Source organism: Saccoglossus kowalevskii, chromosome 4 (assembly GCF_978046115.1).
Source record: "Saccoglossus kowalevskii chromosome 4, keSacKowa6.1, whole genome shotgun sequence".
NCBI classification, from domain to species: Eukaryota; Metazoa; Hemichordata; class Enteropneusta; family Harrimaniidae; genus Saccoglossus; species Saccoglossus kowalevskii.
In genome coordinates, this window is record NC_140644.1 from 7869226 (window position 1) to 7894821 (window position 25596).

A 25596-nucleotide genomic window follows, 5' to 3' on the forward strand; every position below is an offset into this window, starting at 1 on the left:
TTTCTCAGCTTGTCCTTGTTCTTGCCCTATATGTCCTCATCATCAGCGGTTCACCGTGAATGATCCAAGTAAGAAGTGGATGCCGAGACGAGTTAACATCATAGAAACTACTGTCTTGTTCTGCTGGAGGTTGTTATACAAGACTAATTTGTGGTCAAGTGATTGACTGAAGAGAGAGTGTCTTTCATTTTCATATTAACAGTTGGATGGACTTCATGATGAATAGGGGACTGTTGGCTATACGGATAAATGTACCCCAATGTAGATGCAGTTTTCAGAAACTCTGAATTCCAGACTGCTGTAAAATTTCTAATTTGGCCATGGCAGGCAAAACTACAGTTGACATTTTGTTACAAAATAGTTTTATTTTTCCATAGACTAATTCTTTCCAAATGATCTGGCTTAAAAAAATGGTAGGCTAGAAAGCAATAATTTTGGGAAATCTGTCTTTTTTATATTTATCTTGGATTGAAAGGAGGATTTTAACATAATCCGCACAGTCTTAGCTCTCAATAACAAGCCTAAATTAGAACTTTTACAGTACTGGTAATTTCAAAAGTTCTGATTCTTATTGTTCATGCAGTGGCCATCGTATATGCTGAACAATGTGATTAGCTGAATGTCCCCAGAAAGTAAAAAAGCTAAGCATGTAGCCCTTCGATATTGCCTCCAGGCCAAGTAAAAAAATGATGTGTGTGTGTGTCGTTCTGATAATCATCCTACCTAATAAAATCGATTACCTTAATCTTGTTTTACACAATCATGAAAAGAAAGATCCCAAATCACAAAAGATTACAGTGAGACTTGAATGAAACTACCTGTATTACCGGTACCGGTATCCAATATTTTGGCTGGATTGGAAAATTTTTTATGTAAACATTTTTAAACACTGATTTTGCTTAAATAAGCTAGCACAAATAAAAACCTGACCAACCCAAATTGTTTTTGAAGTACATGTAAACAGAACCACACAATTTATTTTATTTGGCCTCATGGAAATGTTGAGATACATTGTTCACAAGGGTTGGTACCTATTCCTCACAAAGTGAAGTGAGAACTATCGTTCATGTTATTCGTTATTTTGGTTTAAAATATGTTCTAGTGTTATATTATATCCTTGCATGTATGTGTTAAATTAATATTCTTTCCCCCAAAATGTCATGTATAATCACCATGAATTTATCCAATGTCACTATACAGGCTAAACCGACGGAAAAGTTGCCAGTTTTATACCTGCTCGATTCTATATTGAAAAATGTAGGCGGAACATATCAACCTCTCATTGCACACAACATTGTTGCCACTTTTTGTGGAGTGTTTGAAAAGGTTAGCATTATATAAGATTTAATGTTTTGTTAATGTGGTAACTGAAGCTCAGCAAAGCTATCATGGGTGGCTTTGTCTAACAGAATTGGAATGGTCAATGTATTGACCACAGACTGTTCCTCGCATCTCATGAGTAGCATGAAGTTGCTTCAGACGCAAGACGTGTGTGTGTGTGTGTGTGGCTGCTGAAAGTTATAAAGTGTATCTAACATGGTGGGTGCTGTAAAAGTTAATTCCCTATGTGTCACTTTGAGATGATCCATGGCTGCAACATCAACAATTCTCCTTAGCAGTTCCCAGATTAACAACACCAGTGCTAAACTATACTGTAAAACATGTTGTTTTTTTCAGCTGCTATGTTATTTTAGGTAATTTGGTCTACAGAGGTACTGTAGAATACTTTATTTTCGCTTGGAATTTATTTTTGCTATTTTCGCTGAAGGGATGATTCCGTGAAAATAAAATCCAGCGAATATACTTTTTTTCCTATATTTCACATCAAAAATCTGTGAAAATAAATTCCATACAAAACGCCCAAATTGCCTTTTCAGCGAAAATTAATTCCAGCGAAAATAAAGTATTCCACAGTATTCAAAATGTAGCTAATTTATAAAAAAATATTTCCCCATGAGATTGTTGGCACATTAGTTAAATTAAGATTATAATAATTTGTGCATTAAGCCGAATTTGCTAAAATAACATGAAGCTGTTTCTAAGTGTTTTACAGTATATCCACTGCGTGTCATAAATCGCTTCCTGATCAAGGGTTGCACATCAGAATTTACTCCACGCTAATTCTGCAACTGTTTTCCACAAGAAAGTCAAGTTAAATATGTTAATTTTTACATAGATGTGATATTTAGGGAAACTTAGCGAGGTCAATGAGGAAGTTGCAATAAAGCTTGCAGGAGAAATACTGCAGGAGTGTTCTTGCTATCAATGTGCAAAATCATTGTAAAACAGAATTTAAAAAATGTATTTTGTGGTTTGCAAAGGTGACACTAAGTACAGTAAGTGTTGGAGACAAAAATATTCTAACTAATGAAGAATTAAATCCTGATCTTGTAAACTGCTTTGTGTATAACACATTCAATGCTGTCAACGAGAAAATAGTTAAAAGAACTCGTCATGGTGATAACAGGGTAGTGCGACACTATCAAAAGGAAAAGCTAGTGAAAGGAATTGAATGTTAGGTATCAATCACACTATGCAAAAACGTCTTCGCAATTAGAATACAGATAAACTCCAATATGTTGTATTCATCACATAGCCAGACAGAAATTTGCTCCTTAACACATGTTATCTTGAATAGACAAGTCATCTGATAAATCGGTCACAAGCTTTGTGAGGGTACCGGTAATACCTGCTTTTCACCTGTAATCTATTATTTTGTGTTAGTGTATGTCAGGCCTTACAAACCTGTACAAACTAAATTTTTCTGCAGAGGTACAAGTCAGAAACAGAACAGCCTAATAATAACTATGAAATAAAGGGTTTTGTAACTTGGTTGCACAAGTGTACTGCAATTCTCATTTTATCCCTCATGGTAATTGATAAAACAGTGAATTTAAAACTCACTAAATATTCCTGAAATGCTGATTCAGTGAAATTTAAACTCAGTGAAAATTAGTCATTTTATAGTAGATGCATTGGATAGGCACTAGAATACTGTAGAATACTTTATTTTCGCTTGGAATTTATTTTCGCTATTTTCGCTGAAAGGATGTTGCTGTGAAAATAAAATCTAGCGAATATACTTTTTTTCCTATATTTCACATTAAACTCATCAAAAATCAGTGAAAATAAATTCCACACAAAACTCCCAAAAAGCCTTTTCAGCAAAAATAAAGTATTCCACAGTATGCCGGTAATTACACTACAAAAATAGTGCCCAACCAATTGAAATATGTTAGACCGAAAAGAAGTTTTGCTTACTGGTGATGTGAATTGGAAAATGTTTTTCTATTTCAGAGGATGTTTTGTTGATCTAAATTGTATGCCACCTTCAGCATTGAATAATCTTAATATAAAAAAAAAACTTCATCAAATCGGTTTTCAATTTTTCCTGGGACGAGAAGCCTGATCTTTTTTCGCCTCGTTTGTAGTGGTGCCCCATGTATAGTAGATTTGCTGAGCTTCAGTTACAAATAAAGTTTGGCATAACTTCAACAATCTAAGCATTGCTCCGATTTTTTGTAATAGGAAAAAAATAAATGTGCACATTTGATACAAAATTTAGTCTTCTCCAAAATTACATTTTATTGTACTTTCTGAAAAAAATCAATTTGGTTTGATTATCTTCATTACTACCAAAAATGCACAAAATAACAAATGTGAAAATATTAATATATTACAAATTAATTCAGTCACATATGACATGAACTAATCTGGTACACGCAAATAATGTAAAATGTGATTTATTCAATTGATCCTGCTATAGTGTGCACATTCATCTAGACTCTTCTAAAAGAAAATCATTGTTTCTACATAAATGTACATGAATCTGGAAAAAAATTATACATCCACTCTTGTTTCACGAATTTTCAAAATGTAACAACTTACTGTAATTATTGAAATGAAACAGAGTGGAAATGCACGTATGCAAATCATCAGTGAAACCTGCGTTTACAGTTATCTACTTGGCTACATCAAGCAGAGCCATGGTGCCCAAAGCAAATCAATAATCAAGTTCACCATTCTTGACTTTCATACAATCTTTGCACAGCAAGGGACAGAGCTTGGTTAAGGCAAAATTAATCGATTTCTAAAATAAACTGGAAGTAAATGAGGATGAATAATAAAAGTTTTTGGATATGTGATCAAAATATTTGAAAATATGGATCTAGTCGCATTCTATTGTTATTGTGCTGAATCCTTATGCATGTAAATTATTTCTACTCGGAACATATTGTCATTTTAACTACCAAACTAGGAAGTATATATTGCTTGATGTTCAAATGTGGTAAAAGAAAAGGCAACTTCAGAAAAGGGTGATTTGGAAGAGGTTTGCTCTTTACTGACAAATCTTAGCAAAAGGAATATGTCATTTTAACTTAGTGTTAACATCACCTCTCTTAAATTGTCAATATAAATTAACTGCATTGTTTTTCCCATAGATCCTTACAATAAGGTCTATAGTTATCCAAGGAATTTTTCATCACAAACAAATTCACGTTATTTCCTGGTATCTTGTGTACGCCTTATGTCGTAACTGTTGCATTTATAACACAGGTTAAAGTAAGGGCTTACAACAAATAACATATTTGTTTTATTGGAAGTGCATCTTCAATAGAAGCAAATGTTGCAATGTGCGCTGGTCTTCTCAATTTTCTTTTCTAAATATGTTTCACACTGTTTTTGACTTGCTAAATAATATAAAAAGACAGGCTCTTTCTTGCACAATATATTTTACCCAAGACTCGCATATCAGTATTCAAAGAATATAGTGGCCAGCAAATGTTATGAGACAAGCTGCTGCCAAGCAATTGGCCAGTATGATGTTTGAATGATGCGCATGGAACTCTGGGAAGAGGGGAATTGTTTGATGTATCATTAAAATACAACTAATTTTGAAACGTGTCTGCCATTCATGCAAGTGCATGCGCTACCAATAGAGCAAATATGGTACATGAAAAAATATGGCTTCAGTACGCGGTTTGTTTAAGTGACATGAAAGTTGCAGTGCATGTGGATGAAAAGCTGGTGTGTTGAACAGTTTACCACAGCTGTTGCAATAACTATAGTACACATATTACTTGCATGTCAAAAGTTTCAACCAGAAATTTGTCGGCAATTATTGTGCACTGTCTGAATCGTGAATGCAAATTCATGCGAATTTATTGTTACAGTAATGACTTTTCTGCTGGCATTCTGCTTTTTCAAAAAACATGGCTGTAATCAAAGACATTTCGTTTTTAAAAAAACAACAGTGACAAATGACAAATAGTTTGAATTAATATTGCAACACAAATATTTGTGTTTTGAATATAGCAAATAGTGTAGACAACACTTGTCTTTGGGTACCATGGTTTATTTCCTGAATGGAGCCATGAACTGTCAAATGTAGGCAACTCTTGGACAGTTGGACTCTTTGATAAAAGCAACTAGATTTTAAATCCATTTTGTTTACCTTCCTGGTTGGTAAAACTCACTATTTCCATGCATCTAATTTCCTAATTACAGTAAGCTACTTCATTTGTGCTTTAAACAAAAATTGTTGCCTTCCCCTTCTTTGTTACTATCTTGAATAACTTTGAAATGCAGTGACCTCTTGCTAATTCGCTAGTGGTAGGATCAAGGGTCCTGACGTATCAAGGAAATTTTTCGCTTAGACATGCTGCTCATTTGGAGTTAAAAATGGTGGATTATTCACAATGCAGTGAGTTTTATAGGGTTTTATAAAAGCAGTACTGACTAAAAAACACTTGAAAAAATCACGAGTTGATACCTTGAGTCGATCTGCCGACACGTTTTATGAAGCAGTAAATGATGTGGCAATGGGTTATCAATGCCGATGACATTGTCTCGGTATGCAAAACGCTGACACCATTTGATTTGCACTGGCTTTTCAACGACAACTTGCATGGAGCAATGAATCATCAGCTATTTTCATTCATTCCAACAACAAAAAAAGCTACTTGGTTGATATCGCGACTTTCTAAGGCATGACTTAGTGAGGGGGTCACTGTATCTAATATTCACATCATACAGTAATAAAGACAAGCTTCACTATCTACTATATTAATTAGTCCTACATATGTTAGTAAAGCCCATTGTATATCACAATGTTTCCGGATTGCTTGGCGATGAAAGAAAAGTTCATCTTGATGTACTTCACGCTATTGTCTCCTGTTAGTGTATTTTTGTATTCTTTTATATTTTCCTCCTTTGATATACACTTAACTGGAAATTATTGTAGGTTGATGAGAAAACCAGGCAAGCTATGTTTAAATTAAGAACCACATGGAGTGACTATTTCCCAAGCAAACTCCATGCTTTAGATGTAGGTGTCAATTCCATTGATCCAGCTTGGCCAATTATGGCTGCACCTCCGCCGTCTCCAGCAACTATCCATATCAATCCATCGTTTATTAAAAAGGTATGTAATTATACTGCTTGTATCAGTTTTTGAGAAGGTAGTTTTTCTTGCTTGCTATTTCTATTCCATCCTTCTATTTAAGCAGATCCTTTCTTTCTAAGCTTGTAATTTGTATATATTTCGACCATCAAGGTATTTGAAATTTGTTTTCTGTCTTTGCTATTGAAGATTGCCACAGTTTTGAAACTGCATGTTTATCCATAATCATTTGTCATCAGACCACTACGCCACCACCCCAACCTGCAATGCCCAAGCCTGTGGTGTCTAAACCAGTGATGCCCAAACCAGCAAATGAGGACAGTATGCAGATTGAACAAGAAAACCAAGAAGCCCTTATGAGACAACAGTTGATAGGAAAACAACAAGAATTACTACAGCTCCAGCAAAAGAAACTAGAAATGGAGCTGCTACAAACTAAGAATAAAATAACTGCTCAGACCCAAGAGTTAGAACAGAAGAAACTTGAACTCCAGCAGCAGGCGCTAAAGACACAGCAATTCAAACAGAAACAGCTGGAACAAGAATTGCTGGCACATGCAAAACAACAGAAACTTCACATGGAACAGATTAAATTAAGACAGCAATACAACAACCAGTCAAAGACAGAAGAGGTAAGCTAGTGCGCAGGCCAGCACATTGAGATCTGTAGTTGAAGATTCTGCTACTGATTAAGCCATATCTGATCTTTTTACTTAATAAAATGATGTTGCTTTTCAGTGACCTTTTGGATTTTCTACAATACTTGTATTATGATTTGAATTGCAGGTATCTGCACCTACAAGTAACTCAAGGGATCCCAGAATGGTGAGCCGTGATCCCAGGAGAGGAAGGGCACCTGGAGCTCAGGTGAAGGTACCATCTCTTCAGGAATTCACACAAGATACATTCGTAGATTCACCCGAGCACTCGCCAATAATGGAAACATCAGTCGCTGAAAAAACAAAAAACAAAAAAGTGGAGGATAAAAAACACTCACAAAAAGAAGAAACTGTTAAGCCGTCAAGAAATTATCGTAAATCAGACAAACCTGAACGCGATACCAAACGTGATAATAGAGACAATAAGAAAAAAGTTGAACCGAAACAAAATAAAGCTGATGAGAGTCGAAGGAATGATAAGCGAGATGATAGAAGTGACAAAGACAGAAAATCAATTCCGAAAAATAGGAACAATGATATTAAAGATGTTACCAAAAATGGAAAAAGAGAGAAAAGAAAAAATTTTGTCGGAAAGATTGATAAAAAAGAAGCTGATAGAGGAGAACCCTGGAACCAACTTGCCCCAGAACAAAAAAAATCACGGTCAAGGTCAAGATCACCTATCAGAAATAGATCCAAGTCTCCAAGATCTTCTGGTAGCTCTCCAAAATTAGAAGATGGTGCTAGGAGAAATAGCAGAGACAGGTCGAGAGACAGATCTCCTATTCGAGGTAGAGGAAGAGGTAGAGGTAGAGGTAGAGGGGGTAGGAGAAACAGTAGGGAGAGAAAAGACCGAGATGAGAGCCAGAGGCCAAGAGATATTATTAAGGAAAATGCTGGTGCTAATAGTGAAGAAAACAAAGCGTTGAGCAATGTTGGAAGAAGAGGGGAGCGATATGCAGGTGATGATAGATTTCCCAGAAGGCAGTCTGATTATACTGAAAACTTACCACCAAAGAAAAAGCAAAGGATGGGGCCACAGTTTCCTCAAGGGAATTATTGGTAAGAACATTACATTAAAATCCTATAGGTCATTATTAGAACTGCTTTTAAAAATGGTAAAACGCCTGTATATTCACTAGTGCTCAAGTTACCACACCATGTCTTCCATATTGTCTTGTATGTTGCTGCAAATTACTCGTATGGAATGTTGGTGTAGCAGTTGGCAATAACTTTCGCTGAAAAGACATCTCACTATCTGTTAGATATAGTAAAAAAGGTATTTTCAATGATTCATCCCTTCAGCAAAAATAAAAAAAAAAGCAAGTGACAATAAAGTAATTGATGTATGTACACATAGGACACGACTATTTTCCTGGTGTCCCTTAGGTAGCTTGTGATGATGTTTCAAGGATATATACTTCAGTGTAATTGCAATGCAATTAATATTCCATTATAGGGGAAGAAATGCACCTGGAATGGATCGACAAAGACCAAAACTGCCTCCTATCCCAAAGAAGAGGCCTGAGAGGAGGCGGAGCCTGGATCCAGCTGTAAAGATACCCAAAGAACTAACACTGAAAAAACAGAAAGAAATTCTAGAACAGGTAGGTAGTACATTTCTGCTTATTTCATAATTTGGCAAAAATGCATTATTTGTTTAATATTGACAGTTTCACTCCCCTACATATGTCCAGTGTTCACAGACCCATTGTCATGATGATAAGCGTAGGCTACCGGTAATGGTCATTGCTCAAATGCAAATTTGTCATCATACTGGCACGGTACATGTACATTTCATCAAATAACTAATATGCTTTCAATCAAGTGTCAGTCATGTCTATATAAAGTGTCAACTCCAAAATGTCTTGTTGGTTCTTTATTGTTGTCATGCTCTTATTCTAGGCTGAAAGACAATTGCATTCAGGACAACTGAGTCATGAGCAACATCAAGAACTTTTGAAACAACTGCATGACTTGTACCAAATGCAACGAGTAAGGTTGAATGAGAGGAGTGATGCAGAGTATGACTCCACCTGTGATTGGCCAGCAGACAAGGACTATGATGCAAGGAGGGATCCCCCTAGGGAATACAACTACCAGGATATTGAACATAGATCTGATAGTCTACCTGTTAAAGATGCTTCTGGAAATGCACCACAGGATGTTGATGAAAGGGTGTTAGATACTGTGGGAAAAGCAGATAATGATAATGAGGACGATGATTTGTTTGGAGGAAACGGCGCAAAAGGTGACATTGATATGAGGCAGTTAATACTGCCAGGAGACCCTCCTCGGCAGTCGCATCCTGGATCAAGATCAACTGGATCAGGGCCAGCTGCTCAGAGTCAAAACTATCCACCGCCATTAATGTCGATTGAAACTCGTCCTACCATGAAGCGTGACAAAGAAAAATCCGCAATGAATGAGGATTCAATGTTTGGTTCTACTGATAGGGACATGAGAATCATGGATGATCGAGATCCTGCACCATTTGGTTTACAGGACAGAGATATGAGACAACTACCACCACCAGGGCAAGGACCTTTACGTTTTCCTCATCCAATGGAGGGAGGTAGACCTCCTATGCGCCCAATAGTGCCTGTCTCTCAACCTGGTGCTCAAGGTAAAATGCAGCTGAGACCTCGTAGTGGTAATATGATGATTCCAACAACTTCTGCTGGTGGCATGCAGCCACAATTCCTGTTGCCTAATCAAATGCCTATTCAACGTCCATTAGGGTATGTATATTGTAATACATGAACGATGCTGTCAAATGAAATTACTGGTACTGTCTTTTAATGCTATAGTCAACAAACATTATTATTTGATTGTTAGAACATTCTTTGTATTCATTCTATTTACAGTACAGGGTAAAGGCTACTGTCAACATTTATTTCATGGTGGTCACCTAAATAATTTGCACACAGCCATTATTCGTTGCATTTTGAACTAAGTCTGAAAACATCGTTGAAATAACTCACCTCTGTGTGTGCGCGTGTTCCTGTTGTCCACATGTGTATTTGTATTTTGCCTGGGCTGACAATGTTAAAATTTTAGACCTCGCACATATAAGCACTTGTATTAACTTTACGGCCCAACTCAAGATGGTGGAATGATGGCTATTTACTGTTAATGAAAAGTGACACAACCAGCAGTTTTGCAATATATAGCTCATTGTTACACTAACAAAGTAGCAATATTGACATCAGCTTACCATTGCCATACTGCTGGTTGTGTTGCACACAACGGCACATGTTCTGATGTGTTTTCTTAATGAATAGAACATGTAGTCACATGTTATAATGCATTACCATGGGGAATCAAACGTGAAGTCACATATTTTTTATCATTTAAGCTATGACGTCATATAAAACTACTCATTTGTGTAAATTTGAAATTCAGTGTGTACTTTCCCTTGCAAATCTGGCTAGTATTTGTCATGCCTTGTTATCCCTTTTCTCTATATTCTATTTTGAAAATATTTGTTCACTGAAAATTATGAATTCAATTTCATGTGCAATGATTTTGTTTTGCAGTCAAGGTCAAGAACATCAACCATTGGGCATTTCTGGTCCACAGGGGCAACCACAAGTGAGTATGTCTGATGCACCTGGACCACAGTTAATGGGTATGTCAGGTGGATCAGGGCAACAACCAATGGGCATACCTGGTGGATCAGGGCAACAATCAATGGGCATCCCTGGTGGACCAGGGCAACAATCAATGGGCATTCCTGGTGGATCAGGGCAACAACCATTGGGCATACCTGGTGGATCAGGGCAACAACCAATGGGCATACCTGGTGGACCAGGGCAACAACCAATGGGCATGACAGGTGGACTAGGGCAACAACCAATGGGCATGACAGGTGGACTAGGGCAGCAACCAATGGGCATACCTGGTGGACCAGGGCAGCAACCAATAGGTATGACTGGTGGACAAGGGCAGCAACCAATAGGCATGGCTGGTGGACAAGGACAGCAACCAATGGGCATGACTCGTGGACTAGGGCAGCAACCAGTGGGCATGCCGGGTGGACCAGGGCAACAACCAATGAGTATTCTTGCTGGACCAGGACAACAACCATTGGGCATGGCTGGTGGACCAGGGCAACAACTAATGGGCATGACTGGTGGACCAGGGCAACAACCAGTGGGCATGTCTGGCGGACCAGGGCAACAACCAATAAGTGGACTGGCACCGCAGGCACTAGGTATGCTTGCTGGACCAGGGCAACCAGCAATGGGCATGGCTGGTGGACCAATGCAACAACTAATGGGCATGCCTGGTGGACCAGGACAGCAACCAATGGGCTTACAGCAATTACCACAACCCTTGATGAATCAACCCATGATGCAATTGACAGGACCATTACACCCAGCAGTGAGCATGACTGGTGGACAAGCACAGCAACCAATGGGGCGACAACCAATGCAGGCATCATTGATGCAACAGACTGGACTATTAAAACAACAAACAGGCACTGGTAAGTGGCATACACTGAACACTCGCAGGATGCATTTTTATGTGGAGTAAGACTTGCATACAGACTCTTGTGTATTTTTTGGTGTGTTTTTTTAAAAATATAAGTATATAAGTGGCGAAAGTCGGGTCATTGCAAAATTAAACAAGAGACTTTTGACCCTTGCAAGGATCCCCTTGCTATTATCATTAATCGGCATTTTGATGATGTCACAAATTTGATGGGCGGAGCATGCATATGTATAAGTTTAAATTCTTTCAAGGTGGCAGTGAGTAGTGGGTGATTGCTAGTACACCATCGATAGTACGCCGACAAGAACAAGATTCACAACTATTGTATCATTGAGAACTCAGGAATACATTTGTATTGTATGTTTGGTCAAAGATAGAAAAATTGGTTAACCTTAGAAGATGGTTCAAAGCTGGCTGGAAGATGCTTGCCTGAAATTGAGTTGCCAGTTGTTGATTTGATAAACCAACACTTATTAAACACTCACACAAACATGGCAACCAGAAGTGTATGCTTAAACGTCTTCTTGGTTTTAATTCCATTATGAAAAATCTCAAAGAATGGAATATTAATGACCCTGTCAATCATGCATCACGCACCTAACCCAGACAGGTGACAGTCATCATTGGTGTCGCAAGAGAGTATCTACAAGTCCCTTGTTTTTATTTCATGGTAACCCAGCTTTCGCCATTTTTTACACTCCCATATTTTATTTTACTGAAAAGAATCAAAGACTGTATGCAATGCTACTGTGGAGTTTAAACACTACTCTGAAGGATAAAAATGGATGAACTACTGTAAAACATGTTGAAAAAGCTGCATTCAATTTTAGCGAATTGTGGTAAAATGACGTAATAGCGAAATATTGATTTAGCGAATCTCTCTTGTCATTTTTTATTTCTTTGTTTGGCGGCCATTTTGAATTGATAATAAAGTCATTAGCGGCATCTTGAATTAGCGAATCAATTCTCTCGCTAAATTTGCGAAAAAGACATGCTCGTGTGAAAGACATGTTTTACAGTATGTATGGTGAAATACTTTGCGTGTTATATTAAAAATTTAAATTCTTATTTTAAAGACATTTATTTCTGGGTGCTTGTGATGTACTGGTTGTTGGTATTTTTGAGAATTGGTATTGTTGGATTGTGCTTAACTGTATTGTACATTCATCCCTTAGCTACTCCTCCATTACAAGAACAAATGGCTACACAGGTTGATGTTAACAGTTTATTTGCCAAGCTTCTGCAGAGTGGTATCATCCCTGGTGGGGGAAATTCGCCACACACTGAAGCAAAGGGAGTAGAACCCCTGCCGCTTCCATTGAATCAACCTGACGTGTCATCATCACAAGAAAAGAAAATGGCAGTTGAAGAAGAAGAATTTGAAGATGATGAAGAAGAAGAGTTTATTATTCCGGAAATAGGATTTTATCCGGAAGAACTCCGGGTGTAAGTTGTTATTCACGAGTATATTTACATTGGCCTTAAATATGCTACTTTGTATGGGAACAGAATTAACCATTGTCTGGTTTTTGGTGTATGCCATATTCTGTTATATCAGCAACTAATTTACTTTTTGCAAAGTTAGTTTGTGGTACACAACAACTCAAATTTATACTAATTAACTTACTCTAGCATTTAATAGTACTGTAAAATACTTTATTTTAGCTGGAGTTAATTTTTGCTAAAAAGACATTTGGGGTGTTTTGTATGATATTTATTTCCATTGATTTTTGACAAGTTGAATGTAAAATATCGAAAAAATGGTATATTCGCTGGATTTTATTTTCACTGAATCATTCCTCCAGCGAAAATAGCGAAAATTAATTCCAAGCAAAAATAAAGTATTGTACAGTACCGTTAAAGTCCTAATATAAACCGCATACGTAATAGTAACCGCACCCCCAATTCCGGCTTTGGGGTTAAAGAGTTCTTAACAAAAATTGAAAACTTGAAAAGTACCTATTACTAACCGCATCCCCAATTCAACAAGACCGCAACTGACTTCATTGTTTCAACCAGCTGTTCCAAAACGGCATTGTTCCTAATCCTATTCATTTGTTTTGACAACATGCCTAAAAATATTCACACCTATTTATTGTTCAGCGGTGATAAGATGTCAGACAGGCAATGAAACTGCTTTTGTTCTGGCGGCGACCTCTGTCAATACTCTTTCTGTTTTTAATGTCGAAAAATCAGACTGTCATCGCAATCAGTCTTGCGTGCCAGCAGAGGTCAACACGTGAAAATTGCCGTAGTCGCTGGTTCCGTAAAAAAGGCATCCCAGTTTCGTTGCTATTTTTCACTGCAAGTCCTTATTTCGCCTCTGTTGTATTTCCACTGGATATCCATGTATTTTTTTCATTCACAGTGTTCAAATATCGCTTTAAAATGGGGGTTTTAAACGGGAATATCCAATGACCTCTGTAGGCCAAACGACACTGTCATCAATTACCGTTGGTTTGAATATTTAAACACGATCACTGTGTCGTTGCCCCGGTAATTCCCGCCCTACTGTTCCATATGTATATTCCTAATAAAGAATCCTGCCAAATAAGGAAAACTTCTTCCGAATATATGAATAAATTACACACTAATTTGACTGTGTGGCGGGAATATGCAAGGTTTTTCAGTGGTTGACAGACACGATCATTCAGTTGACCTCCACTGCGTATTTGCATTTGTTTGTATACACAGCTGACTTGTAATCGAACGAATTAAATTCCTGTCGAGTATTTTTGGATTTTTTATGCAATTATTCACAACTATTTGTGTGATACGTTTAAAGTTTTAACTCGGTGATGAATTTCCAAACTGTGAGCGAACAGCAGACTGCGGGCCCCAGTACCGGGATGCAACAACAACCGGCCGACTCGGAGCTGTCATCGCAAACTGATCGTGACGCAATTCTGAGATTTTTCGATGAGTCTGATTCAGACACTGAGTTTGAAGGCTTTACAGTGGAAGAAATAGACGAAGGGAGATTGAGATGTGAATTGCTATGCCAAAATACCAACTGTGGCAGTGGCAGTGACATCGATCATAATGAACTGTTAGACTTGCTGAATGCCGATGCCGACAGTGACTCGGACTCTGATGCCGATGACATCGCCAATACACCAAACATCTGGTCAAATGAAAGAACCGACATGAACATTCCAGCACATGACGACCAGTTTTCAGGACCAAGACATGGTGTTGGTTTCGACGGGGAACCACTGGATTTTTTTAAATTATATTTTACGGACAATTTTTTTGGATTTGTTGGTCGGGGAAACAAATAAATACGCTAGACCATGGTTTATAGTTCCATGGCTAGACATAGACAGGAAGTTACCAGGCGCGTAGACCGGCATTGGTATGAAACGGACAGAGATGAAATGAGTGCCTATTTCGGTGTTATCATAAATTAGAAACCAAGTGAATTGTAAATAAAATGTGTTGATTTTTTTTAAATGAAATGAAACTACAGTGTCCCAGTCTTCTTTTCCCTGTGTACATGTCAACCTACCTGGCTCACACTGAATTGGTAAAAAGTTTTGGGTAATGGGAGTACAAATATGCAAATTAGTAATGGGCCCTGCAACATTGTTGCAACAAAGTATCTATGGTGTGCAAAGGGTTAACGGTAAGTATTGAGATTGCTATGAATGTTCTTGTTACACGTTATGTATGCTTCGCTATGAGGTGGCACACATGGTAGCAGAAGAATTGAGCCAAACAGAATCATAAGATTGGTATATGTATTTCTTCTTTTAGGCGCTTTCAGGGAGTTATTAATAGAATTTACAGTGGTATTCAGTGCTCATCATGCGGTTTAAGGTTCATGCCGATAGAGATGGACAGGTATGCAAAGCATTTAGATTGGCATTTCCGGTTGAACCGACGAGAGAAGGATGGTGCAAAGAAAGCCACATCAAGAAAATGGTATTATAAAATTGATGAATGGATAAAGTTTGAAGAAATTGATGACTTGGAAGAAGGAGGTATGAATGCAAAATTTAATTTCATTATCCCCTCGCTACATTAGCAGGGAGTATAGTGCTTGCTAACATATTTGTATGAAGTTGTATCAGGAACACTGTTGCAGATAGATTTAGATGTTCACACAGTGTTATATAGAAGACATTGTATACAAATTGGTTCAACATATTTAATAACCATATGTAGTTTTGTGACCTCATTAAAAATGCATAAATATCTGGAGCACTATTGCAGATAGACATTTAACTAGTGCTAAAAGACATTGGGCATGTGATGTGACCTCATTGAGAATGCTATCATATTTGGAAAACAATTGCAAATATAGGCAATTAACTATTGCTCATAATAATAAAGAAGCCTAGGATCTGCCATCTCTGATGGCTTTCTTTTTTTTCTTGTACCTAATCATCATATGATTTGTTTATTATTTGATTCCAATAGCTCGAAGTGAATTCTTTGAGCTGCAGGCTAAACTAGGAATAACTGATATCATCAAAAAATCACTTCCATCAAGTATTCCTGTTACTGGTGATGATAGTAACGATGAGGTAAGTAACAACACATGTAAGCCGTCACTGTCTTTATTATACATGAAAGGGGATGGATACTTTTTTTGTAGGTTGTTCCTGTGTAGTATTAAAATAAAAAGAACAAATTGTGTCTCACATTTTTATTTAAGTTTAGTAGTCAGTTAAGAATAGATATCGTCATAATTATAATTCTTCTCAGATCTGTTAAACACATCAGTTGAAAGCAATACAGATAGCCAAAATGAATGAGAAAGACCAGCATTAACGAGTGATGTGTCAGCGTGCTGATAATGTTTGTCTAACATATTCTTGAGCCACTTTGTCCACGTTCACAACATGTGATGGTAGCGAGTTCCATTCCTGAACAGTTCTCATCACATATTTCTTGTAAAGCTTAAAGAACATGCCTTGACACTGGTTGCCCATTGGGACAATTTGTATATACAATATTTATAGTTGTAGTGGTAAAAAGTTCAGTTTTAAACATTGCTACTTACCTCCAGATACTTGTAGACATACTAGTAGACCAGTCATTCATAATATTTGTTTTGATTAAAACTCAATAATAATAATTATTAGACAACTACATTTTCATGTGGACAACCAGGTTTTTTAGAGTCATGCACTGGACAACCAGTTTTTTTAGCTCTGCTGTCGACTTTGTCGAGCGGAACTTATCATATGAGTGATTGTCCGTCGTCGTCCGTGTCAATGTTTTACTTTTTCGACTTCTTCTTGAAAACTACAAACCTGAATGCTTTGATACTTGGTGTATATGTACCTTGGGTAGACCTCTCTTAGGTTTGTTCATTTCATGTTGATATCTTCAATTCTCTAATTTTGGTGAATATTTTTGTCATTTTTGGTAAAAAGTGATATTTTCGACTTCTTGTTAAAAAACGCAAGTCCGATTGCTTTGATATTACATATATAGGTACTACATGTGGACCTCTCTCAGATTTGTTCATTTTGTGATGATATTTTCAATTCCCTAATTTTGGTAAATATTTTTGTAATTTTTGGTAAAAACTGATATTTTCGACTTCTTGTTAAAAACCAATAGTTCAATTGCTTTGATATTACATATATAGATACTACATGTAGACCTTTCTCAGATTTGTTCATTTTGTGATGATATCTTTAGTTCTCTAATTTTGGTGAATATTTTTGTCATTTTGGTAAAAAGTGATATTTTCGACTTCTTGTTGAAAACTGTAAGTCCGATTGCTTTGATATTACATATATAGGTACTACATGTGGACCTCTCTCAGATTTGTTCATTTTGTGATGATATCTTCAATTCTCTATTTATTTTGGTGAATATTTTTGTAATTTTTGGTAAAAAGTGATATTTTCGACTTCTTGTTAAAAACTGTACGTCCGATTGCTTTGATACTATTCATATTGTTCATTTTTGACTCCCATGTGCGAAGCACAAAATGGGAGTCTTTGCAGTTAGTGTGTCTGTATGTATGTGTGTATGTGTGTGTGTATGTGTGTTCGACTGTTCCACTGCTATCTCAAGAACCATACATCGGTTTTTGATGAAACTTGGTGCATAGATGCTCTGGGCCAATGCGCAGATTTGATTAGGTTTTGGTAAAAATCCATGCTCGTTAATTACCTAATTTGCATGATAATTAGCTAATTTTTAGCTGTTCTATGACTGTTCCACTGATATCTAAAGAACCACTCATTGGATTTTGATGAAACTTGGTACATAGATGCTCTGAACATATGCGCAGATTTGATTAATTTTTGGTAAAAATCCGTGCATATTAATTACCTAATTTGCATGATAATTAGCTATTTTTTAGTGGTTCCATGACTGTTCCACTGATATCTAAACAACCACTCATTGGATTTTGATGAAACTTGGTACATAGATGCTCTGAACTAATGCTAGGTTTTGATTAGTTTTTGGTAATAATCCGTGGATACTAATTACCTAATTTGCATAATGATTAGTCAATTTTCGGTTTTTCCACTGATATCTCATCATCACATTTCAATGAAACTTGGTACATAGATGTCATACGACACTGTACAGACCTTTTTATGGTAATATCAGTACATATTAATTACCTAATTTGCATAATTAATTAATTTTCAGCATTTGATATAAGTAGTTAGCATTACATTTCAATGAAACTTGGTACTTACATACTCAAGGACTATGCAGAGATTGATTGTTTTCGATAAATATTTGTGCATATTAATCACCTAATTTGCATAATTAGTTAATTTTCAGCTTTTCCACGGGTATCTCAAGTACTAATCATCGCATTTCAATGAAACTTGGTACATAGATCCTTTAGGACTATGCAGAGACCTGATTAGTTTTAGGGTAAATAATTGTGCATATTAATTACCTAATTTGCATAATTAATTTTCAGCTTTTCTACTGATATCTAAAGTACTAATCATCACATTTCAATGAATCTAGAATTATGCAGACCCAATTAGTTTCCGGTAAATATTTGTGCATATTAATCACCTAATTTGCATAATTAACCAACTTTCACACTGATATCTCAGGTACTATACATCACATATCAATGAATGTACATGGATGCTGTAGGACAATAGACAGACCTGAATAATTGTGGGTTAAAATCTGTACATATTAATTACCTAATTTGCATAATTAACCAATTTTAAGCTTTCACACTGATATCTAAAGTACTGTAAAAACTCCAAAATTTCGACCGGTTTTAAATAATTGGTGTTAGATATGTGACGTGTTTTTAGAGTCAAAATTAAGGTGCATTTTCGGACGGTCGAATTTTTCAGAATAGAAATCAGCAAATGAAAAAATGGGGATGATAGACAGTGTGCTTCATTAGTTTTTAAAAAAGGCAATGTCCGTCAATTGACGTAAACTTCCTCATGTTTCACGGTAAAAGCAAAGGTCGTGGCCGAGTTGTAACTCAAAATCTAAACAAAGTCATCAATCAGTGAGTATTATGACAAGCAAAACAAAACATCAAGACGCGGAGAAGAGGTCAGCACAAAACTAATAGGTCAAAAGACAAAGCTGTCTCGCACTACCTAGGAAAACTTGCGAATGTTCGAAGTACAGGTACCCATTGGACAAAAGATACATGGAAGTTTAGCAAACTATCTCCCCGACCCAGTGCAATGTATCCGGTTAGAATCAAAGCTCACGTGTCCCTTTTTTGAGGGACCAAATTCTGCCGTAAATTCGCCCTTGGATTAAAAAATAAAATGGGATTTAAGAAAATAAAATGGGAGTTTTAAGGTGTATTTTGGCGTCATTTTTCGGACATTTCAATCAATCCTGCCGGCTAAAATAGAGTCTAAGTTTTACCGTAGTCATTGACGTCTGTCTATTCAAGAGTACACGTGTATGATTTTTATCGTGACTAGCGTGAGCGGGTAAGCTTCCTTTCGAGAATGAGCTGTTATCACTGTGAACAATGTTAAATTATTCTTCAGATGACCAGTTTATTTTTTAAAAACAACTAATTTTTTTATTTAAAAAAAATCATGCCGTTTTCGCATCAAAATCCAAGCCAAAATATCGTACTACAACATCAATCTCTTCCGCATTGCGTTCAATAACATTAACATATATAAATAAGCTATGGTAATTTGAACACGTTGGCATCATCCAGCTTTTTGATTGGTTAATTAGCGATTTGACCTATTTGACCTAAGAGAACATGGCGGATATCCTACAGCATCAAACGTTTATACGAGACCGGAATCATTCGCTTACGATGAAACTAAGTTGACTTTTATTTGTATTTCATAACCATTCAACAAATTTATTTTGTGTACATTATTATAATCACTACTGAGTACAGTAATAATCAACAATTTAGAAACGCAACATGCCGAGATTTTTGTGTTCGTTTTTATTTGAAACTTCGTTTATTTAGAATATATTTTTGTTACCAATAAAATGAAAATCTCTCAGTCAATCAGAAACCCGGATTCATGCCTTCGAGGAAGGTCCCGTTTGAACGCTCACATCGGTTTTTTTTTCGTTTGGGGGAAAACTAAAACTGGTCGCAATTTTCGAATAAGAATGAGTCGGCAATTTTTAGTGGAGTCGAAAATTTGGAGGTAAATAAAACACCGAAACCCGGCAAATAAATAGGCGGACGAATTTTTAGAGGGGTCGAAATTTTGGAGTTTTCACGGTACTAATTATTCCATTTCAATGAAACTTAGTACAAAGATGCTCTAGGACAATGTACAAACCTAATTAGTTTGGGGTAAAAATCTGTTCATATTAATTCCCTAATAAGCATAATAATTCATAATTTTTTGGTTCTAATCACATTTCAATTAAACTTGGAGACATAGATTTTCTGTTACATTGCGCAGACCTCATTAGTTTTACACTCAAATCTGGTCATACATGTATTAATTTTCTGATTTGCATAATTAGTTTTCAGCTAAGTAATTTCGAATTATATTTAATGTGTCTCCAATAATCTCAGCACATGGGAGTTCTTTCTAAGCTTTCTTTGATCTAATGATGTCTTTTGTTAGTCCCCGTTCGGACGCAGTCCGAAAACGGGGACTTATGTTTTGCCCTGTGTGCGTGCGTCCGTGATCACCTGTATCTCGAACATGCATGAACCGATTAAGTTCAAACTTCACTTATACGTCACACATTATATGGGACATATGCACATGCATTTTTTTCATGATCCGATTAACAATAGCCGAATAGCGGCCATTTTAAGGCCAAAAATGCATCAAAATCGCACATTTTCACCATTCCGGACCCGGATCTCAGTTATGCATGGACGGATTTTGTTCAAATTTGGTACATACATTAAACATAATAGGACCTTGATGCACGTCATTTTTAGGCTTTCAAGTCCCTTCAGGCTTGAAAGCCTATTGTTTTTGTTATGTTTATTATTATTATTAGGCTTTCAAGTCCCTTCAGGCTTGAAAGCCTATTGTTTTTGTTAAGTTTATTATTATTATTATTATTATTATTATTATTAGGCTTTCAAGTCCCTTCAGGCTTGAAAGCCTATTGTTTTTGTTATGTTTATTATTATTATTATTATTATTCTTCCGCCAACTTCAAACGACTTCTTCTCGGAAACGGCTGCACCATTTTGCCTGAAAATTTGCATATACCTTCTACATGTCATGCCATTAAAAGTGACTGAAACAGATTTTCGATTAGTCACGTGGTTCGGCCGCCATCTTGGAACTCATTAAATATGCATGTCTCTTGTATCTCAAAAACTATTGCATGTACCAACATGGAACTAACGGTATATTAAAGGCAACGGACATGAGAATTGGCCAAAATATTCGTTGACCATATATGGTCATAGAACTCATTAAATATGCATGTCTCTTATATCTCAAGTACTATTGCATGTACAGACGTGAAACTAAGGCTATATTGAAGGTAATGGTCAAGAGAATTGGCCAACATATTCGTTGACCATATAAGGTCATATACCTCATTAAATATGCATATCTATAATATCTCAGGCACTATTGCACATACAGACATGGAACAATTGCTATATTGAAGGCTTTGGACAAGAGAAATTGTCAACATGTTCCATGACCATATATGGTCATATAACTCATTAAATATGCATGTCTCCAATATCTCAAGCACTATTGCATGTATAAACATGGTACCAATGCTATATTGAAGGAACTGAGAAAGAAAATTGGCCAACATATCCGTTGACCATATATGGTCATAGAACTCATTAAATATGCATGTCTCCAATATCTCGAGTGCTATTCCATGTACAAACATGGAACAAACACTATATTGAAGGAAATAGAAAAGAGAATTGGCCAACATATCTGTTGACCATATATGGTCATAGATCTCATTAAATATGCATGTCTCTAATATTTCAAGCAGTATTGCATGTACAGACAGGGTATCAACGCTATATTGAAGGCAATGGAAAAGAGAATTGGCCAACATATCCGTTGACCATATATGGCCATAGAACTCATTAGTTATGCATATATATAATATATCGAGCACTTTTGAGGTTAGAGACATGGAAATAGCGCTATAATGAAGGCATTGAGTCAGAACGTCGTGTAACCTACACGTATATACATTGCACAAATCAAATCTTCAAACTTTTTTTTCCAAATTTAATGGTGTTATGGCCCTTTTTTCTTGAAAGCCGTTAATAGCTGCTCTGCAGCTATATTTATTATTATTATTATTATTATTATTCTTCCGCCAACTTCAAACAACTTCTTCTCTGAAACGGCTGGACCGTTTTGCCTGAAAATTTGTATATACCTTCTACATGTCATGCCATTAAAAGTGACTGAAACAGATTTTCGATTAGTCACGTGGTTCGGCCGCCATCTTGGAACTCATTAAATATGCATGTCTCTTGTATCTCAAAAACTATTGCATGTACAAATATGGAACTAACGGTATATTGAAGGCAACGGACAAGAGAATTGGCCAAAATATTCGTTGACCATATATGGTCATAGAACTCATTAAATATGCATGTCTCTTATATCTCAAGCACTATTGCATGTACAAACGTGAAACTGACGCTATATTGAAGGAAATGGTCAAGAGAATGAGCCAACATATTCGTTGACCATATAAGGTCATATACCTCATTAAATATGCATACCTATAATATCTCAGGGACTATTGCACATACAGACATGGAACCATTGCTATATTGAAGGCTTTGGACAAGAGAAATTGTCAACATCTTCAATGACCATATATGGTCATATAACTCATTAAATATGCATGTCTCCAATATCTCAAGCACTATTGCATGTACAAACATGGAACTAACGGTATACCGAAGGCAATGGACAAGAAAATTGACCAACATATTCGTTGACCATATATGGTCATAGAACTCATTAAATATGCATGTCTCCAATATCTCAAGCACCATTGCAAGTATAAACATGGTACCAATGATATATTGAAGGCAATGGACAAGAGAATTGGCAAACATATCCGTTGACCATATATGGTCATAGATCTCATTAAATATGCATGTCTCTAATATTTCAAGCAGTATTGCATGTACAGACAGGGTACCAACGCTATATTGAAGGCAATGGAAAGAGAATTGGCCAACATATCCGTTGACCATATATGGTCATAGAACTCATTCAATATGCATATATACAATATCTCGAGCACTATTGAAGTTAGAGACATAGAAATACCGCTATAATGAAGGCATTGGGCCAGAACGTCATGTAACCTACACGTATATACATTGCACAAATCAAATCTTCAAACTTTTTTTTCCAAATTTAATAGTGTTATGGTCCCTTTTCTTGAAAGCCGTTAATAGCTGCTCTGCAGCTATATTTATTATTATTATTATTATTATTATTATTATTATTATTCTTCCGCCAACTTCAAACGACTTCTTCTCTGAAACGGCTGGACCGTTTTGCCTGAAAATTTGTATATACCTTCTACATGTCATGCCATTAAAAGTGACTGAAACAGATTTTCGATTAGTCACGTGGTTCGGCCGCCATCTTGGAACTCATTAAATATGATTCTCTCTTGTATCTCAAAAACTATTGCATGTACAAACATGGAACTAACGGTATATTGAAGGCAACGGACAAGAGAATTGGCCAAAATATTCGTTGACCATATATGGTCATAGAACTCATTAAATATGCATGTCTCTTATATCTCAAGCACTATTGCATGTACAAACGTGAAACTGACGCTATATTGAAGGACATGGTCAAGAGAATGAGCCAACATATTCGTTGACCATATAAGGTCATATACCTCATTAAATATGCATACCTATAATATCTCTGGCACTATTGCACATACATACATGGAACCATTGCTATATTGAAGGCTTTGGACTAGAGAAATTGTCAACATCTTCAATGACCATATATGGTCATATAACTCATTAAATATGCATGTCTCCAATATCTCAAGCACTATTGCATGTACAAACATGGAACTAACGGTATACCGAAGGCAATGGACAAGAAAATTGACCAACATATTCGTTGACCATATATGGTCATAGAACTCATTAAATATGCATGTCTCCAATATCTCAAGCACCATTGCAAGTATAAACATGGTACCAATGATATATTGAAGGCAATGGACAAGAAAATTGGCCAACATATCCGTTGACCATATATGGTCATAGAACTCATTTAATATGCATGTCTCTAATATCTCAAGCGCTATTCCATGTACAAACATGGAACAAACACTATATTGAAGGCAATAGAAAAGAGAATTGGCCAACATATCCGTTGACCATATATGGTCATAGAACTCATTAAATATGCATGTCTAATATTTCAAGCAGTATTGCATGTACAGACAGGGTACCAACGCTATATTGAAGGCAATGGAAAAGAGAATTGGCCAACATATCCGTTGACCATATATGGTCATAGAACTCATTAAATATGCATATTTATAATATCTCGAGAACTATTGAAGTTAGAGACATGGAAATAGCGCTATAATGAAGACATTGGGCCAGAACGTCCTGTAACCTACACGTATATACATTGCACAAATCAAATCTTCAAACTTTTTTTCCCCAAATTTAATGGTGTTATGACTCCTTTTTCTTGAAAGCCGTTAATAGCTGCTCTGCAGCTATATTTTTTTTTGGATCTGGTTCGAAATGGCCGACTGGCGGCCATTTTGTTTTAAAGAATTCAGTTCTGGATCCGTAGCTGAGACATGCTTGGATTGATCGAGTTCAAACTTCACACACACAAGGTACATCATGTCACAAATATGTATGTGCATTTGTTTCATGATCTCATTAACGATAGCCAAATGGCGGCCGCTTTAAGGCCGAAAATGCATTGAAATCGCACATTTTCACCATTCCGGACCCGGATCTCAGTTATGCATGGACGGATTTTATTCAAATTTGGTACATACATTAAACATAATAGGACCTTGATGCACGTCATTTTTTTTTTCGGATCAAGTTCGAAATAGCCGACTGGCGGCCATTTTGTTTTAAAGAATTCAGTTCTGGATCCGTATCCGAGACATGTCTGGATTGATCAAGTTCAAACTTCACACACACAAGGTACATCATGTCACAAATATGTATGTGCATTTGTTTCATGATCTCATTAACGATAGCCAAATGGGGGTCGCTTTAAGGCCGAAAATGCATTGAAATCGCACATTTTCACCATTCCGGACCCGTATCTCAGTTATGCATGGATGGATTTTGTTCAAATTTGGTACATACATTAAACATAATAGGACCTTGATGCACGTCTTTTTTTTTTTTTCGGATCAAGTTCGAAATGGCCGACTGGCGGCCATTTTGTTAAAGAATTCAGTTCTGGATCTGTATCCAAGACATGTCTGGATTGATCAAGTTCAAACTTCACACACACATGGTGCATCATGTCACAAATAGATATGTGTATTTGTTTCATGATCCGCTTAACAATAGCTGAATGATGGCCATTTTAAGGCCGAAAATGCATCAAAATCACGTATTTTCACAATTCCAGAACC

At 36.5% G+C, this 25596-nt stretch overlaps 1 protein-coding gene across 1 annotated transcript in view; it reads left to right on the forward strand.

The window, feature by feature from the left end:
- Nucleotides 1-25596, forward strand: part of LOC100367147 (uncharacterized) — a 31724-nt gene that overhangs the window by 1742 nt on the left and 4386 nt on the right. Inside the window, exons 2-11 of the mRNA XM_006823970.3 lie at nt 1201-1326; nt 6245-6424; nt 6643-7035; nt 7190-8124; nt 8522-8669; nt 8968-9803; nt 10602-11551; nt 12735-13005; nt 15316-15542; nt 15982-16088. Of these exons, the coding sequence (XP_006824033.2) occupies nt 1201-1326; nt 6245-6424; nt 6643-7035; nt 7190-8124; nt 8522-8669; nt 8968-9803; nt 10602-11551; nt 12735-13005; nt 15316-15542; nt 15982-16088 (4173 nt within the window). The remainder of the gene's footprint in view (nt 1-1200; nt 1327-6244; nt 6425-6642; nt 7036-7189; nt 8125-8521; nt 8670-8967; nt 9804-10601; nt 11552-12734; nt 13006-15315; nt 15543-15981; nt 16089-25596) is intronic.